We start from the raw sequence: 19,930 nt of genomic DNA on the forward strand, positions 1-19,930 counted from the left end.
ACATTTATAAAGCGCAAACATATCCACCGTGAGGTGCTCAAGGCGCTATACATAATTGTATACAAGCAAAACAGCAGCAAAAGTAGGTAAACAAAATCAATATGAATTAATAAACAAACTAAACAAAGTAAGGTAAGCAACGGAAGAGCAGAAAAACAAAATAAACATAAATGCAAGGGATTAATTGAAAGCTAACGACATGAGGTGAGTTTTGAGAGCTGTTTTGAAGGACTGAATGGTTTCTGAGGTTTTGATGTGAATAGGTAGCCGATTCCACAGACGTGGTGCTGCTACAGAGAATGACCTGTCTCCCCAAATACGGTGTGATTTTGGCTCATGTAGTAGATGCTTGTTACTGGATCGGAGAGTGCGGGAGGGTCTGTAAGTGGAAAGCATGTCCATGATGTACGAGGGGGCTTTGCCATTTAGAGCTTTGTAAACCAACAACATCATTTTATAGATTATCCGAGAGGAGACTGGTAACCAGTGATATAATTGTTCCAAATTATTTTAAAAATAAATACTTCAGGATATAACAAATGGTATTGTGCAGTTTTTGTCGTCATAGATGAAGTATTTACCCGGGAAATAAACATCAATTTTCGAGGAGAACACCTTTTACCCAAATTTCGTTTTTAATTAGGCTTTTATTAAAAAGTTTTATAGAGATAGGATGCCGAACCGATGAAACAAAAGCGACATTTTTATTTTCATTGTTCATCTTAAAGCTAAAGATATTGTGCTCGGCGATACCATGGTTATGTAGTTATCACTTATCAGAATTCAATAATAAAGACCAAAAACGTAGACTCATGAATATTCAAAAATATAATTCTCTGGCTTGACAGACTTCGATGCCAGATCGGGCGAAGAGCCTTGCAAATCTGAAAGCCACCGCGCGCAGTGGTCTTTGTTGGAAAGTATTCATGGTATTTGCAACCAGTACAGGCCGTTATCACGCGTCTAAAAAACTAACCAGGAGTTGGGCGAGTCGTTAATCCTTGTGTGTAGGATCCGTGGTTGTGGTTTTTTTGTATACATGTATCTTTATATTTATCTGTGGTGTTCTAGATGACTGAGCATGTTTTCATACAAAAAGGCTGAACCCCTCTTTTGTCAAGTTTATGTTGACCAGGATGCAAATTCCTTTGTTTTCGCCTATAGAGTTCCCGATAACACTACACAGCGTACATATTTAGGGGATTTCCCTGCACGGCATTATGAATAATAATAAAGTAACCCGAAATTACTCAGAAAAATTGTGGTTTTTGTATACATGTATCTTTATAATTATTATCTGTGGTGTTCTAGATGACTGAGCATGTTTTCATACAAAAAGGCTGAAACCCTCTTTTGTCAAGTTAGACTGATGCTTTACGGTTGACCCGGATGCAGATTCCTTTGTTTTTGCCCAGAGTTCCCGATAACACTACCTCGATGTGACCTCTATTAATATGACGGCTGGACGAGTAAGACGTATCACCTTTCAATATCTAACAATATAGCGAGACGGATGTGGTGTGTCCATGCCGTTCCATTATTTGAAATAATACACGACTTAATTTGTTAAAGCAACGAGTTTGTTTTCGAATTTTTCAAGAATTCCATGTCATTATTTTCTCTCCCGCAACAAAATGGAATGTAGCCCACAAGAATTCGGCGTAATAAGGATGTTGTTGTTACTATTATGCAGATATATTTTGAAAAGATTTCTGGCTTAAAGTTTTATTTAAATGAATTGTGATTGACATCCGCCCCGCCCTCAGTTAAAAAAACCACCTGCTTGTGATCGTATATAACAACTCATTTAAAAAAATACTTTTAAACAGCGCCATTATGAGTCCTCCCTTTATCCAATCTGTCTTTAAATTAGTTTTAATTTTATTCCGACATAGTTTATAACACTTTCAGACCATAAAGACAAATTTCAGCATCATTTTGAACGTTTAAAGTGTATAGATCCTTTAAAGAACTGTCGGAAGTAAAGGAAAAAACATCGGCTAATTTTGTTTCTTTTGAATAGCTAATCACATTTTTACATTCTTGTAAAGAGAAAGCAGACGGTCGGGAAAAACAGTTAATATCCATTTTTATTTCGGTTATCCGTTTTCACTTATAGGACAAAGTTCGATCAAGTTAGGCAATGATCACTGATTCATCGAGAACATGCATTTAGTATAGTTTGTAAATATCTTTTATGATTTTTTTTTTGGGGGGGGGGGGGTTATCCACGATTCGGAAAAAAGGCCAAAATACGTTTATCGATGCTGCTGATTCCTTTGACGTACCATGGACGTACAGATTGCTTATAATATTTATTTTCTGCAGGAAATAGTAGTAGTAGGCCTACAGGGTGTTTCGTTACGTAACGGAGGATGGCGATACCAGTGAAGCGAGTAGCGGTGATCGGGGCGGGAGTGTCGGGGCTAATGTCCGTCAAGTCGTGCCTTGAGGCTGGGCTAGAACCCGTCTGCTTCGAGAAAAATGAACAACTCGGTGAGTTTACGGCCATGGATGTGTAAACCACTATTAATATTAAATTAATGTGTTACTTCAAGCAAGTATCAGCCAGTATTCTGTCTAAACTTCTACTTCATAACTTGTTTCTCCCAGGCGGAGTATGGCAGACCCAGGAGCTGGACAATTTGGACGGTATCTCTGGAGGCACCATCTATCAATGTCTGATGAGTAACTCTAGCAAAGAGATGATGACTGTCAGTGACTTTCCATTTCCTAAGGAATACCCTCCCTACCTCACCCCAGAACATCTCCTCACGTACTACCGCAATTATGCCGAACACTTCAATCTGGACCAGCACATCCGGTTAAGCACCGAGGTGATGAAGGTGGCACCGAGCGCGGACCACGAGGCTACGGGGAGATGGGAGGTGTGTTCCCGGCCAAGATGCCGTAGCGGCACGCTGGATGGACCCACCGCCTCGGAGATATTCGATGCGGTGATCGTCTCCACCGGCTTGTTCAACACGGCCTTCGTGCCTAGCTACCCTGGGCAGGGGGAGTTTCGTGGACAGATCCTGCACAGCAACCGATTCCGGAGCGGAGAACAGTTTGCCGGAAAAACCGTTCTTGTTGTTGGTAAAAAAGAAGAAGTTTTTTCTCTGTCTAATTACTAATCGTCAACACTTACCCGTTGTTGGTCTCTTCTTACTGCAGTTCACATCTTGTCATACCAAGTTACTTTGGCTACATATAAAAGTGAGAATTAGAAGACAAGTGTTGGTACCGGTAAAAGTTGGGTTCCTTCCCGTGAAACGGAAACCTCAGTACCTCTGCAAATAAAATGGAGATGTCGCACGGATTTTTGGTTTTATTCTCTTCCGCGCAGAGCGCAGATTAAGCACTTTTCATTGATATTCAGTAAAACTATAATGCGTGTATTTAAATCTTTTTTAATCAATAGGCAGTTCGCATTCTGCTGGTGATGTAGCTGTGGATGCCAGCCGTCATGCAAGTCAGGTAACCAGACACACGAAGATGGCATGTGCGTGTATTTAAATCTTTTTTTAATCAATAGGCAGTTCGCATTCTGCTGGTGATGTAGCTGTGGATGCCAGCCGTCATGCAAGTCAGGTAACCAGACACACGAAGATGGCATCAAGAACACCTCCGACACCCGTTGTATATTAAGGCGGGCGGTTTTAAGAAATGATTATGTATATTAAGAAATTGCGTGAAACCATGCTCTTAAAGCATCTGGGCTGCAATACAGTACGGCAAGGTGTATAATCTATCTTAAAAAAAACACACTTTTTCCCCTGTTGTTCAGGTGTACCTGAGCATGCGAGATGGAGCCTGGGTGATCGGCCGGTTTGGCCCGGGCGGAATGCCCATCGATGCCTACTCCAACAGCCGCTGGAAGGCCAAGCTCCCGGAGGTCATCAGACGTTTGGCCGCTCGACCGATGTTCGAGGGCCGCTTCGATCTAGATAACCTAGGCTTGCGATGTAAGAGGCGGCTGTTTGAAGGCTACATCATGGTGAACGATGAGATCCATTGCCGTATTATCTGCGGGGCCCTGCGGTGCAAGCCGGGCATCGAGAGGTTCACGCGGGACGGTGTGGTGTTTGAGGACGGGACTCGGGTTGATGGGCTGGATGTGGTAGTCTTCGCTACAGGCTACAATCTCAACTTTCCGTTCTTTGAGGATAACTCCATCATTGCAGGTGAAAAGAGACTTGAAGCTCGAAAAAGAGTTTCACATCTTGAAACGTGCGACCTGCGACGCAAAAAGGGTACAAGAAGCGAATCAGTGTAAAAGCCAATTATTCGGATTCTTAGCAATGTTCAAAACTCTAATAAAATGTAATATTGGAGATGATGTATTCCTCTCAGGCCAGATGTTTTCTTTGAAAAATTGTAGATTCTCTTACCAATTTTATAATAGATTTCAAAGCACAATGTCGCTGACAAAATGCAGAGATCAGCTCAGAAATCAGAATGCTGTGTTATTTGAATTGGCCAATCACAAATAGAGCAAGAGTTTTTGCTGTGTGGGAAAGTTAGTGGGTCATTTTTTTTTCTTCCATGAAATACAGATAATTTCGCAGACTTGGAGTTGTACATGCACGTCTGGCCGGCACGCCGTACCCACCCAACGCTGGCTGCCGTGGGCTATGTGTCTACTCTGGGAGCCCAGACCCCGCTATTCGAGCTCCAATCACGCTGGGTTGCTCAGGTGTTTCTTGGGAACGCTCGGCTGCCTGGGATAGACGAGAGGATGGAGGACGTGAAAAGACGCAAGGAGGCGTACTTTAAGAAGTTCGGGAAGCATCGTATCTTTGTGAGTCATTACACGGTACTGATTGGGAAATCCAGCTTTTCGAGGCCTCCGTATGAATCAAAATGCAAGTAATGCATGGGGTGCACTTTACGTACCGTCACGTTCCGTTTTTCTGGTTTCGATTTGTGGGCAGGCGTGGGGTCGGTGGGGAATTGTATGTATGTTGTCTTCTTTGTTTAGGCCTATGGCAATTTTTTTTTTTTTAAATTTGGGAACAGATGAAAATTGAAAGAAATGGTAATCCCATGATAATAATGAGCCACTTGTTGAAATGAGTTTCTTTGAAAATTCTGTCCCAGTTCCCACCAATCCCATACTGCGAGGAATTGGCTGACAGGATTGGAGCACGGCCCAACTTCACCAGACTCCTCCTGACTGACCCCAAACTAGCTCTCCGTGCATTCTTGGGTCCGGCCTACCCACCCTTCTACCGGCTCAACGGGCCCCACCCATGGGCGGGGGCCAGAGACGCTATCATCAACGGCTGGGCAAATACCGTCAATCCCACCAGGACCAGGGTGGTGGAGAGGCCGTCGACTGGTGGCGCCCTCACCGTGGCCATGTTGATAGCTGTAACCGTACTTATTATCAGTTTAATCCTCGTGTTAAACTGATGCCATTCAAATTTCCCTTTAATTGATGGGAAAAAAAGGAAAAACACTCCTGTTGAAAAACGAACATGAGTCAGGTTTCCATCCTGAGACTGATGGTACAAGATGATCAATATTGTCCAGGGCATTGTTTGGCAAATGGAGGATCGAACTTGACCCCCATACCCCCCAGGCCGCCCCAACCAAGAAGTGGGGATTGTCACTTTTATGAGTTTTAAAGCGACACAATTTTTGCGAAAAACAGAAAGTGTTTCCTATTTTTGATTTATGTTCAAATAGGCTAGGTAAGGATAAATTGAATCAAACAAGAACAGAGTAACCTATTAATTTGCCAGTCATCAAAAACAAAACGGATTTTCGAAATTGGATGTAGACTAAATACGAGAGTCGCCATTTGGTTTAAGCCAAACAGTCTAACTGATTTTTCCCTATAAAAATAGGGCAGGGTGGGGTACAGTAGTATGTCCAGACTGGATCGGGGACAAAAGCCTTGGAGTTGCGACACCCAGCTGCTGTGTGGGTACACAATGGAAACAAAATCAATGCAACAAAACATCGATTCCACAATCCATACTTTCGTTTTGTGTTAATAACAATGTACAGACAATAAAGCAGCAAAATATAACTTAATTGTTTATAAATAATATTTTAAAAAAATATAGAAAGCATGGATGCATTTTCGAGAAAGTGAGCCTATAAAGAAATTCCTAAAAACAATTATCCCCACTAAGATAGACGAGAAAGAATACACACTGCTAAATACCAACACATAGAAACACAGCACCGAGATAGATACAAACGGATCAAACATTAAAATACTGCATATTGTGAAGAATTTTGTGTAAACTAAAAAGATAATAGCTACAGGTCGCACTCAAGTGGAGAATTGTTCCTTTGAAACAGCGTTCAACTTGATCATGGAAGATTGGACCGATAAACTTTTAAGTATTATTTCACCCAGCGTTGACTACATCTCCGAAAATTGGACCAAACATCGAAAGTTACCAATGTAGCTCATATTTCAATATTGATCAAAGTAAAAAAAAATTAAAAGAAATTACAATGTAATATGATTGATGAATTACAAATTGACAAGATGTATACATTTGAGTTCTATGGCAGCACCAGAAATATGTTCTTAGGGAAGTCACTTTGAAAATACAGTAAGATGTATGAACTATAATGACTGCTTTGCATGCTTTAATTTATGAACTTGCGAACATGCAAATGTATATACAATGTAAATATAATTTAGGAATTGCTACAAAAAAAGAAGAACTTTCGAATATTTACTGACATGCTACGACCGTCTGAAACGAAAATTTGTTTTATTATTACCAAGCAATAACATCGGACTTAAAAAAAAATAATCAAATTAATTTCACATGACACAATTTTCACTTGCACGAAAGAATTTATGACCTCTGAAACCAATTTTTCTCACGCAAACTTATGGACACCACCTCCTTGAGTAAAATTTTAAATATAAAAGATATTTCTAGATTGAGAAGCCAAGGTAAAGACCTGTCGTGTCATGAACACCTTAACGAACTCTCCTCTTTTCTTAATAGGAACTCGAGGGAGTGTCTAACACCTTATTTTTACAGTTGTTTTGTGGTATTTTAGTTTAGGTATAAAAAAATATACAAACGTTGGATAGAAAATAAAACGAGAGAAATTGGACACAAAATATAAAAATGTTCTTTTGCAATATATATGCAGAAAACAAAAACAACTCCGCTATACACAAACACATTAGTAGCCGACTTATGTTCGCTTAGTTGTCATTTGTCAGGAGCTGACACATTTCATTATGAATATATGGCAAAATGAATATTTTGGAGAATTATTGAAATTTTAAAAAACAATTAAAAAATCAAGATTTTAATAATTCATAATAATTTATAATATAATGTCCTTTTTATTTCCACAACGGCAACAATCCAGCCACTTTTCATCAGAATCAATGATGACAGACCCCTCCCCCCAAAAAGAATGTTTTACACAAACTTTGTCTTTGATATGGAAACTTTTAATTCATACAACCCCAAATTCCATCAAAATCCAATAGCTCCATTATGCACCGTTTGGATGGATTCAGGATTATACAAGCCAGCCACTGTAGCTTCACATGGGCTTGTCCCTATTTCATATGAGTACTTTGAATGTTGAACTGTTTTCTGCAATTTTGAGAAACTCAACAAAGTAGCCATCATAATTGGCCAAGGAGTTCAGCATCTAATATTTGTACATAAATTTAAAAAGGCATGTGTCTACATATGAGGTTATGTGACTTCATGCTCTTCTTTCTTGTTACAAGCCCAAATGGCTAATCTTAATTATGCGTAGATGCAGAACACTGTGTGCGTTATTACGTGAGTTGACCTCATGTCAGAGTTCATCATGGAGGAAAGCTGCCTTAATGACCTTGCCCATCTCTGACTCTATGTCTGAGAGGATGAGGAAGTGTTCAGACTGAGACAAGGTCACAACGTTAAACGACCTTGGACCAAATTTAAATGCTAGTTATACCATTGCTGGGCCACTATTGTCCTTTTCAGGTATGCTTTCTGAGTTGACGGCGTCCTCATAGGTCGGTGGAGGTGCAGTTGAATCAGTTGAGGGGTAGGGTTTGGGTGTCATAGCAGAAGGATCCCTTCAAAAGAAAAAAAACAAATCAGGTTGAGAAGAGACTTTACAAGAGGATTTGAACCTACGAGCTGCAACCTCCAAAAAATTGTAGGGTACTCAACCGACCGAGCTATAAAGCCCTACGTTAAAAATCTCCTAACTGTCACTTTGTTATTGATAAGGCACTAGTCATGCAGAAAATGAGATTTCTTTATTCTTTTGAGGTATCCTCCCCACACCTCGTCTATGTTCCTTGATATACATGTACATTACACACAAGATGAGGAATAACTGACTGCAAAATGTTTACAATTTCCGCATTGTCTCTTTTCCACATTTTTCTTAAAGAAATGCTTCCTAGGGAGTGTGAAAAAAAGTGATGTCATAAATTTTAGACCTTTTATCTTCTTCAGCCTGTAAATGCGTTGTTTTGTTTTGAAGTCATATTTGACACATTTGTATTATATAGTACTTTTTCAGCTGCTGTTTCGTCTTTTTGGCCATGCACAGCAAGAATACCATGTGACTTGCTGTCAGCCAATCAAAATACAGACCCTGTGGGGAGGTGTTATAAATTAACAAGCTTCCTAATGTTGGTTACCAACTAACTGGTAACAACTCCAGAAATAATTATTCAGTTTTAAAACACAACTTACTGTTGTGGATAGGGAATGGTCGCTGGATATTGTTGAGGTGGCGGTTGGATGCCGGGCTGGATCTGTGGTTGATAAGCCACTTGTCCCCCTGGTCCATACATGATAGTTGCCCCTGGACCTTGTGGTTGGATGATAGGTGGTGCCCCAGGTTGTACTGGCTGGACTATTTGTGGCTGTGCCCCAGGCTGGCCGTATACCAACGTGGTCACCCCTTGCTGATTCAGTGCGATTTGCTGCTGTTGTTGCATACGTCCCCTCCGACAAAACACAACGCAAGCCATCATCAAGGATAGGCCCAGAATGAAAAAGATGCAACCGACAATTCCCAAGCCCATGGCGAAGTTGAACCCAAACGACATCATCATAATTCCACTGAAGAGAAAGAAAAAGCCGAACGTTCCGAGGCAGGCTCCCAAACCAACTACACTACCCATTGGTGTCCCGACCCGGCCCCCGACCACGTGTGCACCCATTGGTGTGCCCATTGACGAGACGTGGGTATGGTGGTGAACATTGTGGTGATGATGACGATTGTGGTGAGCGTGGTGATGGTGGTGAGCAGCATGATGGTGTCCATGGTGCCTAGGCATTGTGGGTCTTGTGTCGGCAGCCTTGTCCCTCGGTCTCTGGAAGAGGGCAGGGTACATCCAACGAAGGCGCTGCTTCAATAAGTCTCTCTGTCCAATTTGTTTTGTCCTAGGACAAAATATTTAATAGTGCGAACTATTAAATTGAATTACAACTTCCTTCCATGGCAGTAGTTTTGAATAAATTTTGGTGAGAACAATAATTTGAATGAATGACAAATAAGACTGACTCCATTTGGTAGTTGTTGTATACCAGGTTCATAAGGTATTGCCTTAACACTTGGACATGGCCGGGCGCTATTGCCTGACCATACCCAAATGTTAAAAAATGTGATTCAAAGAGTCATAGTTACTCAGACTATGTACCTCCAGACTCTGTGTTCTACTTCTAGACCTATCTAAAGGAACGATTCCCATTTCTGGCCATCACTAGTAATTTGTCCCTTCAGTCACCTATCAGCCACCAGGAAGTAATATGTCCTAAAAAGTAAAATTTAGCAGGGAAAATATTGATGCTTTTACTGAGAAAACACTTCAGACCTGTCTCATAGGGGTTGTGCATGCAGAGGTTGACAAGTCACACTCACAGTGCAGTGCTGGCTGGCCGATAGTTGGGGCGTGACTAGCCCCATTATGTGGCCTATTTACTGGACTGCCTCCGTAAACATAGGCCACACGTCCACATGTACAAAAATCGTGTCGACTTTGCCAAATTTTGATTTTCACATTAAGGCTTAGTTTGTAGGGTTTTTTTGCTTTAGAAGCATACTCACCCACTTTATAGGCTAGTCAGAAAGTGCTGCCTTTTTCAGATGTCTAATTTTTGTGAAATTTCATGTTGAAATTTTGATACGCAAACGTGTAAAAATGAATCTGGAAATTTCACAAAAAATATACATCTGAAAAGGGCAGCACTTTCTGATTAGCCTATAAAGAGGGCGAGTATGCTTCTAAAGCAAAAAAACCCTACAAACTAAGCCTTAATGTGAAAATCAAAATTTGGCAAAGTCGACACGATTTTTGTACATGTGGACGTGTGGCCTATGTTTACGGAGGCAGTCCAGTAAATAGGCCACATAATGGGGCTAGGGCGTGACAATGACATTGAGTAAGTATACTTAAGTATACTTACAGTATGTCAATAGTTACAAACCTTAAAGTAAGATCAATATTTAACTTGTTGCTGAGTCAATGTCAGAAAATTGTCAATTTTGTTGACTCTCGTCACGACATTAAATGTTCGGCCCCCCGGCCCCCATTTTTTATTTATCTTCAAATGGGTTCAATTCAAATCCCTAAAATGTCAAACTAAATTGGAAATTAACCACAATTTTGCTCACCAAGATCACAGGAAACGTTACTCAACTATCTAGGACACGTTATAGGCCTATTGTACCACGAAAAAGGAACTTGCACTAGTGTCAGTAGTGATGAATTGGGCAAAATCAAAAGGTGTGGTCGACATTCATGTAATTGTCACGTAAATCTACCGACAGCGAAATTTATGACATTGCGTTTGCGGCAAACAACGCCCTCTCGTGGCAGATAAAAAAAAAGATCAAAAATAACAAATTAATATTAAACTAGTAGTCTCTGCCCTCATAAACAACTGAACTGCACGAAAATGTTTAATCATTAACGTCATTGTCAATAGTTATGGTTGATAAGGAGTATATATGTATTATGCGTCATGTCCATGAACGAGAAGGTACAGGCACGTACGGTCAGGGCCGCATCACTTTTTCCATTAGACTCAGTCGTTTACTGCTGGCCCTCGGATAGTAGCCGAAGCGACTAACTTCTGCCGATTTTATGTTCGCCGGTGAAGTTAGAAATTTAAATTTGCTTGGTAAACGTGACGAGCACGAAGAGTACAGTACACATATGGTAAATAACATGTAAATTACATTGCTCTGGTATTATTCTAGTGTACAATGTAGGTCCAGTTTTGCATTACGATTTGTAGTGTTCCGATTTTTTAGCGACTAAGAACCATTCCCGCTACCCCATCTTGGTGTAGCAACACGGAGGCCACACAAGTGGAGCTGCCCTGGCATTTCTTATCACCCCCCCCCCCCCAAAAAAAAAATTGGCAAGTCTTCCACATCATGAATTGTGTTTTGTTAAGACGATTCCAACCATAAGTCGGGATCGTCTGAACTCTAAGACCATCCGTCCCAACTGGCCTACTAGCAAGGGACGATGCTATTTGGGCATAACCTTCTTACAAGAGGTAACTTGAACTTGATGGATTGAATTTGATCTATTTTGTGTCTTTGACATTATTTTTTTTTGTGCAGGTGAAGATTGAACAATTTGAACTTGAAGTAACTTGGATGTAACTGGGCCCTGCCCTCTCCTAAGATCCAAAGGACCCAGAAACCAAGAGACAAAGTGTCGTCAAAAAACCTGGCACCATGAACCACGACCATGATTTTCACCATGATGTTGGTGCCCACCATCATGACATTCACCACGATATTCACCACCATGGCATAGGACACGATCACCACGGCATTCACCATGATTTTCACCACCATGGCATAGGAAACCATCACCACGACATTCATCACCACGATATTCACCACCATGGCATAGGAAACCATCACCACGACATTCATCACCACCCTCATGTTTCGTCAGGCGCCACCGTGGGTGTCCATAGGGTGGGCAGGCCAGCTGGTGGTGCAATGGTCGTGGCGGTCTGCTTTGGAATGTTTGGCGTTTTCTTCCTGATCGGCGGAGTCATGATGGTGGCGTTCGGTTTCAACTTCTTCTCTGGTGTTGGGATTGTTGGAGCCATCATGCTTTCAGTGGGCGTGGCCATGTTGATTGTTTGTATTGTGTGTTGCTGTAAGGGCTGCCTGCAGCAACAGCAGCAGCAGCAGCAAGCATTTGTGCTCCAGCCGGCCGGTGTCATGCAACCCCCTCCCCCTGGGGCACCACCCACCATTCAACCACAAGGTCCAGGGGCAACTATCATGTATGGACCAGGGGGACAAGTGGCCTATCAACCCCAGATCCAGCCCGGCATCCAACCACCACCTCAACAATATCCAGCAGCAATGCCCTATCCTCAACAGTAAGTCAATCAACTGAGTATCCAGAGGTCCAAAGTATTCAAATCAATACAGAGTGTCACACTACATATACAACAGAGATTACTGAGATTCAAATCAGGCAAATAATATCCTTGTTATCATGAAAGTCGATATTATTTTGTGGCAGTATTTTCTTTGTCAACTCCCTGGGGAATAACAACGTAGATATATTCCTAAAGCTTGTGATTTCTTTTTTTTCTTTTGAAGGGTTCCTGATGTTCCAACTGCGCCTCCTCCAGCCTATGAGGATATAGTCAAACCAGCAGGCGGACCTGAGGAACATGAGCAGATGGTATAACCTGGGAATAATAAAAAAAACACGCCTCAATCTCTCTGATATGAGTCAGAGATACTGACCAATGCATTTTTTACATAATGAACTCTGACAGCGACAAGGAAGGAACATGTTTACATTACCTCGTGAAGTTAGGTATCCCATCTACTTGAGTCGAAGTTCAGTGACGTAGTGTGAACGGCAGACATTTTATGCTTACTCAATTGTAAGGATTTCTTGTGTAGGATGTTGCAAAAACCCAAATCTATGCTGTGAACATAGGCACATCAGTTTTTCTCGAATGTCTTTCCTCTAAAGCACAAGCTACATTTGCAGTTATAGTAGCTAGGTACTGCAGTCATGATTTATGTGAAACTCTGCGAAACCGGGTGATGGATTTGTTAGAATGGTAAGCAAAAGTTGTAGAAAATCCATTGGTCACTCATTCTCGAGTAATGTTGACACCAAAATATTTCATTTGTTGTAAAGGCATGAATTAGGATCAAAATTATGATACGTTTTATTTGGTGAACTTTTAGCCAGCATTTGAAATTTGTCAAAGTTTTTGAAAGTTTAAAAACACAGTCACGCTCCTAAAGCTACTAAACACCTTAATTTGTCTCCTTACTGTCACAAGGGAAAACACAATTCAAAACAATTACAGAATCACTATTAAATACATTGATAGAGTTCCAATGTGCAAATCCTACAACCAGTTAAACACAAACGGACATGCACTACAATAATTTATTGCCCAAAATATATCAAATCATAATACGTACCTAATTAATATTTCTTCGATGAGTATTATTTTCTGGTCTACTGCCATAGTTACAATTTTTTCAGGACCTGGGTGCTTTCTTTATACAAAATATTGTTAATTAACTTAATTGATTCCTATATTTTCCCAATAATAGTACTGATTGTGATATTCTGAAATATTTCAAAAATACTTGATATAAAAAAACCAGATAAAGAAAATCTGTTTTGTGTACTTCGGCCTATATTATGTACAAAAAAATGTACAACAGTATATAGAATAGCAAAGTTTGTACTTCAGTTTCAATCGACATCATTATTTTGTTGCAGTAAATTACTTGTGTAATTACATGTAGGCCGTAATTACATGTAGGCATAATATAGGCCGAAGTACACAAAACAGATTTTCTTTATCTGGGGCCAATTTCATAGAGCTGCTTAAGCACAAAATTTGCTTAAGCACAAAAACGTCTTGCTTAAAAAATCAGGTTACCGACCAAAAACCCATGCGATTGTCATGCTAAGTAAACAACAGCTAAATACCAGTCACAAGCAATGTACATCACATGGAGTTTTGGCCAGTTACCTAATTTTACTAAGCAATGTTTTTTCGTGCTTAAGCAAATGTTGTGCTTAAGCAGCTCTATGAAATTGGGCCCTGGTTTTTTTATATCAAGTATTTTTGAAATATTTCAGAATATCACAATCAGTACTATTATTGGGAAAATATAGGAATCAATTAAGTTAATTAACAATATTTTGTATAAAGAAAGCAAATCAAAACAATTTTTATAAAGACCTTGTTGAATTCATATTAAATGTGTACTATACATGTATGTATGAAAACGTATGTGAAGAAATGTATTCATTCATATACTTAAGGTACCATTTTGTTATTTATTAAATATTGATTAAAATGCGATCAACATAATGGTCAGCACACTAGCATGAACAATCGGATGTCGATATAGCTATAACGAAAGGTGCAACAGATATTATATTACGGTTATTGAATATACAACATGAAGCTTTGAAGTGACGCATGTCACATCTTTTTGTTGTACATTGTATTCGCATACCGCATGACCCTTGTGAGGTGAAGCCATTTTGTGTCTATTTGGAGGGTATGGTTATCTACTATCGTTTGAGAATTATCTAGTATCGTTTGAGAATTATGTTCTACACATCACTAACTTAGGGCACAGCTAAAACTATTAGAAAACCAAACTGTTTCCTTTTTAATATCAGCAAATTTATTTTGTGGACAGGCGGCATGCAGGGTTTGAACCGAAGTTTCAGGGATAGGTAGCACGCTTAATGAAGTATACTGCTTGACGTAAGATAGCGACGATCGTACCGAATGGTTTAAAAGCACGTCGCCGATAGGCTAATGAAAATGTTGACATTTACAACTCTGATTGGTTGAAAGTAGTAGTGGGAATAAGATATACGAATACTAGGCAAACTGTGTACTTGCAATATTGCAACATCGGCAAAAAGCCGACAGAAAGTGGGGAGCACGGGAAGAATTATTATATTTTAATTGTCATTTCTACCCCCACTTTTTGACCCCCGAACAATGGTGAGTTTTAGAAACAGCAGTTCTTTCTTCAGTTCAGTGTCCGCAATAGGCGAACGCTTTACGCGTACGAATGAAATCACAACTAGTCATCCAAACAGCTCGAATTTATGGGGTCGCAAAAGTGGACACCGAAATTCGTTCTCGCATGCATAATACAGGAATAACACAAAAACGCCCAGTTTTAAAAGGATAGTTGTGTGGATGTTTATATATATCCTACTTTTAAAAGTTATTTCCGATTATCATCATCTCGTTCAAAGCGCGTTTTGTAGCCCAATTGGGCTGTTCCAGGAGACCAGGACCTAGCGTCCCTTTCACAAAGATTGAACACGGTTGATGCCCAGAAAATATTGAATGTATGATATTATTATCTATTATATGTGTTAACATTGATTGGCAACTTATTTAAAATTGCATATGGTAGGGATGTTGGAATATTAATAAAAGAACTAAATCCACCTCACATAAACATGGAGCTCGCGCGGAGAGTTCTTAGTTGAAGAGTTTTAGTGTGATTATTGGAGGCGCTGTTAGTCATCTTTGACGTTGGGGGTACAGTTTACTAATTAAGTGAGAATTGCTACGCGAGCTCATTAGTGCCCCCCCCCCCAACTTCTTTTGATAACAGCGATCGTTGGCTTTAGAAACGGTGGGATTGTGTAAATATAGCCAAATCAACTCCCTGGTTTGGGGGCTTCCATCTGAGGGCAGGTTTGATAAAATTAAGGTAGAAAATGGGTCCTAATTTGCCTGAGAAAGTGGAAGAATGCCACTTTTAACATGGCTATATTACGTAGGCTTGTGAACAATTACGTTCTCGGGAGGTTTACAAATGTTATTGGCTAGTCTACCAAAATGTAAAAGAAATGAAAAGGTGAAGGACAAAACAATAATTAAATCCATGTTTGAGAAACCCAAGTGATGTCTGCTTGAACTAGCTTGTGTTGATTTTACCGTTGATTTTACACTGTATTCAATGGGGGCTTGAATTAGTTTAGTGCACCCTGGGTCACAGACATGCCGGTGTGCTGTGGTTGGGGTCGTCAGCAACCTCGTAACCAGTGCTTACTTTTTTTTCCAACCTCGTTTCGAACAGTAAGCCCGGGATAGGAAACTTTCTTCCTGTACCCTGATTCGATACCGCAATTAGCTAAAAATGATTTATATCGTGTACTTGGTGTTGTTATTTACAACGTGCAGTACGTGTTTTCGCGATCATTTGTCCACGACTTCTCGAAAATACTCTTTTCCTTTCTAATTTGTTCATATTAATATGAAATGTGATACTTCATGTTGTCTCGGTAAGATCGTTACAGTTTAATTAAATAAATCGTGTTTTCGTAACTCACGCCATGCTCGCGCTACGACAAATTGACTCTGTTTTTACCCCATACACCGAATACAAAAACAAAAGCTAATGTACGTAACGCACATGCAGGCACCAGACTATTCCTCATTTGCATACGTGTTCAAAAATCTTGCACATGCAAATGATCCAATACCAGGGTGAGAGAGCAGGTAGTGATGGGCGCGTACTGCTCGACACCCTGGGGACGAGGTTGGGTCGTCAACGTCATGCGAGGTCAACTCGACGCGCCCGCCCGTTCGGGAATTTGTGCGGGAAGTTGCTTCCGGTATCTGGAGTGCAGAGGATTACCCCCATCATCTCCAGAGTTAACTGTTCAAGACTACTGAGGTAAATCGAAATTAGCTCACCGATAACATAATTATAGAGAAATGTGAAATAGTGATCACTAAAGCAATTAAGAAAATGGAGTATCGGATGGCATTGCCTCAATACTAGTTTTATTAAACAAGAACCTCGTTTTCGTAAACACGTAAGCTAAATCATGTGTTTAGTCCTCCGTGGTTACAGTATTCACGCGGCTACTGGAAAAAAATATACGAAGAAAACAACTCCAATACGTTCTGAACTTCATTGAGTAATATTTCCATACTTCCTATAGGCCTAAATCTAAATTGTTTCTAAAATATCGTTCCTTCAAATTAAAGCTGTCATTCTTTTCTTTTTAAGATGATTAAAAATAATCATGATACACAATGATATATATGCAATGGATAGCATGATGTATGGATAGCATGATGTGGCAATAAACAAGCCTAAAACCAAAATCACTAGATTAATTGGTCAAGATTTGCAACGGGAATGTGATTACTTCAAAAGAAACAACCCAATTTAAAGCCATTAATTGTGTTTATTGCAAAGAACCACATTTAGTGCTGACTCTCTATATCTACAGTATATATTGGTGGCGACGGTACAAACATCCACAATCTTTCTGACAAATTACAGACAAAAGCCAAATCGGGTAAGATACGGTGCCAGATTCATGTTACGGGGTCAAGGAAAGGTTTTCCGCACACGGGATTTCCCGCCCACGGGATTTCCCACCCACGGGATTTCCCCAGGCGCGCCAAAGCTACCATGCCAACCTCGTCCCCAGGGTGTCGAGCAGTACGCCCCCACCACTACCTGCTCTCTCACCCTGGTGTTGGATCATTTGCATGTGGACATTTTTTGCACACGTATGCAAATGAGGAATAGTCTGGTGCCTGCCCGCACGTTACATTAGCGTTTTTTTTGTATGCGGTGTCTGGGGTAAAAACACAATCAGTTCGTCGCGCCGTGAGTTACGAAAACATGTCTGTTTTCGAAGTTAAAATGGTACAATCTTATCCCGCCAATATGCAATATTTATTTATTTTATTTATTTATTTCATTTTCTGGGATATTTCAAACAGTGAATCATAGACAAAACAATTACATGTACAAATAACACTGAGTAGTAAACATAACAGAAAACATAACAGAAAACAACACCCAAAAAGCTCCCGCAGGATTACCCAAAAGAAACAAATTTCTGTCGAGGGGCTCTCCAAACTAATTGGATAACAATGATTAATACATTTATGATAAAATTCATTAAATAAAATATTTAAAAAATTAAGCAGTTATGCAAAATACAATTAAAAATACAATTAAAAATTACAATAAGAGTTAATAAATAAATAAATTAATAAGTAAGTAAATAAATAAATTAATAAACAAATATATAAATAAATAGATTAAATAGAATATAAATGAAATAAAATGAAATAAATAGAATAAAATAAAATAAAATAAAAATACATGTAAAATAATAAAAAAAAAATCTCATTTCATATTAATAATGAGCAAATTGGAAAGGAAAAGAGTTTTGTTGAGAAGGCGTTGACGTTATGATTACAATGATCGTGAAAACACGTAATGCACGTTGGAAATAACAACACTAACTACACGATATAAATCCAATACTAACCATTTGCGGTATCGAATCAGGATACAAGAAGAACTGAGTTTCCTATCCAGCTAGCTAGGGCTTACTATTGGAAACGAGGTTGAAAATAAAGTAAGCTACCATGCCAGCTGGTAGCAGACCACTAAATAAACTTCAATAGACCCCAATGGTAAATGCTCACACTTCAGAAATTCGGGAAAAATACTCACAACTCTCCAAGGTGTTCAAGACACACATCAAATTAAAGCTTATTTCATCATCTTTCATTTTCTTTCCAATTTTAGGGGGGTTAACTGATGACTTTTAGGAGAAATTTCCATCCGAAGATGATCACCCCTGAAAATAGTCCTGAAGCCCATCGCCATGTTGAAAAACGATGCCTACACTCCATTGCAAAATAGAGCGCTTTAAGGGCACAAAAATCATCCAAATTGAACGGAACTAAAAGCTCACAGTCCTGTGCACGGCTTCCACCCATATTTTTTACAAACCCTCAAGTTCATGGCCCATAGCATATGCTCAAATACTGAAGATTTTGAGGGCATGAAAAATGACTTGGCCGGCGCGCGTAATTTCTTTTCCTAGGAGGGTTAGGGGCAATGTCATGAATAATTCAGTTTTTCCTTTGAATCATTGCAAGACTTAGGTTCTCGTTCTATTTTCCCCATAATTTAAAATTATCTCAGTGATAAATTTGGAGAAGAAAAATAGCTGATGAAAATGAGCAGCGACGACGTGGATTCGAACCAGGGATCTTTGTATCCATAGCTCATCTCGCTATCCACTAGGGTACTGTGTGGTAGCTCGACGACAACCGTTCTTTAAAATGCTTTAATGTATTGTAACTATAGTTGAGTAACTAACAACAATGCTGTTGATGTCATTGTCCGTTCTCATGGATACACATGAATTATTCATGACATTGCCCCTAACCCTCCTAGGAATAAAAATTGCGCGGCCGGCGCAGGCAATTTCGGACCGATTTACTGGCCTGCAACCAGCTGCATGCAGTATCATGCGGGTCATTCGAACGCTCGCGAATATAATAATGGTGTTATGTTTTGACTCCATGAAAAAATACGGACCCGCGCCAAAACAATTTACATTGTAATTACTATTACTTTTAAATAGGATATAGGCCTAGGTTTCACACCAAGACAAAATTCACTTTAGTCCTGTTTATAATGATGTGGATGTTGATGATGATATTATTTGTCACGCTGAGCAAGTTTTCCCCCCGAACATAGCAACGAGGATGGAAAGAGGTTTAGCACCCGCACTTCCCGCTCCCGCTGGAAATGGCCCGGCAAATGGCGGCGATTGGAGATCTTTCATCATGGATCTTGTTATAAGAATAAGTAAGTTAATCCATTTGTGTCCGAATTTACTCTTAATCGGGTGTTTTGATTCTATCATTATCTTCCTCTCTATTATCCGTGCTACATGTATGCAGAAAAAAAATCATTTATTTTTCCTGCATCATTTTTGTTCATCTTTTCAGCAGTATTCCTTTGGGGGAACAGAAGTACCATAGTGCGATATATCAGACGATTGGTGCGTTGCCATAACGGTAAGAGCACCCGAATCTCTGTTTTTGCAATTGACTTCGAAATGTTGAAAGTGTTATAT

At 39.8% G+C, this 19,930-nt stretch overlaps 3 protein-coding genes across 4 annotated transcripts in view; 2 read left to right on the top strand and 1 right to left on the bottom strand.

Annotated features, from left to right (window-relative positions):
- The window catches only part of LOC119722351 (flavin-containing monooxygenase 5-like), an 11,786-nt gene extending 5,007 nt beyond the window's left edge, over window positions 1-6,779 (top strand). The window contains exons 2-7 of the mRNA XM_038192421.1: window positions 2,329-2,496; window positions 2,614-3,096; window positions 3,422-3,477; window positions 3,788-4,184; window positions 4,557-4,801; window positions 5,101-6,779. Coding sequence (XP_038048349.1) covers window positions 2,376-2,496; window positions 2,614-3,096; window positions 3,422-3,477; window positions 3,788-4,184; window positions 4,557-4,801; window positions 5,101-5,415 — 1,617 coding nt within the window. The 5' untranslated portion in view covers window positions 2,329-2,375 and the 3' untranslated portion in view covers window positions 5,416-6,779. The remainder of the gene's footprint in view (window positions 1-2,328; window positions 2,497-2,613; window positions 3,097-3,421; window positions 3,478-3,787; window positions 4,185-4,556; window positions 4,802-5,100) is intronic.
- The window catches only part of LOC119722373 (TM2 domain-containing protein DDB_G0278163-like), a 22,082-nt gene continuing 8,123 nt past the window's right edge, over window positions 5,972-19,930 (bottom strand). Inside the window, exons 1-3 of one of the 2 annotated variants that reach the window (XM_038192450.1) lie at window positions 10,627-10,800; window positions 8,700-9,395; window positions 5,972-8,068 (exon numbers count right to left, since the gene is read on the bottom strand). In XM_038192450.1, the coding sequence (XP_038048378.1) occupies window positions 7,939-8,068; window positions 8,700-9,346 (777 nt within the window). In that variant the 5' untranslated portion in view covers window positions 9,347-9,395; window positions 10,627-10,800 and the 3' untranslated portion in view covers window positions 5,972-7,938. Of the gene's footprint in view, window positions 8,069-8,699; window positions 9,396-10,626; window positions 10,801-19,930 lie in introns of those variants that run through there. The other variant, XM_038192458.1, reaches the window with a different exon arrangement.
- On the top strand, window positions 11,372-13,509 carry LOC119722388 (nickel/cobalt efflux system RcnA-like). Its single transcript, XM_038192470.1, has 2 exons — window positions 11,372-12,368; window positions 12,595-13,509. Exons 1-2 carry the CDS (start codon window positions 11,704-11,706, stop codon window positions 12,683-12,685), a joined length of 756 nt encoding a protein of 251 aa, XP_038048398.1. The 5' UTR covers window positions 11,372-11,703; the 3' UTR covers window positions 12,686-13,509.

The sequence above is a fragment of the Patiria miniata genome, unplaced genomic scaffold (assembly GCF_015706575.1).
Source record: "Patiria miniata isolate m_02_andy unplaced genomic scaffold, ASM1570657v1 HiC_scaffold_1, whole genome shotgun sequence".
Classification (NCBI taxonomy): Eukaryota; Metazoa; Echinodermata; class Asteroidea; order Valvatida; family Asterinidae; genus Patiria; species Patiria miniata.

What these genes read in the sequence shown, in the direction of transcription:
- LOC119722388 (XM_038192470.1), top strand. Translation starts at nt 11,704, where the DNA reads ATGAACCACGACCATGATTTTCACCATGATGTTGGTGCCCACCATCAT. An exon ending in GCAATGCCCTATCCTCAACA is followed by an intron (nt 12,369 to 12,594) that starts GTAAGTCAATCA and finishes TTTCTTTTGAAG; the next exon opens with GGTTCCTGATGTTCCAACTG.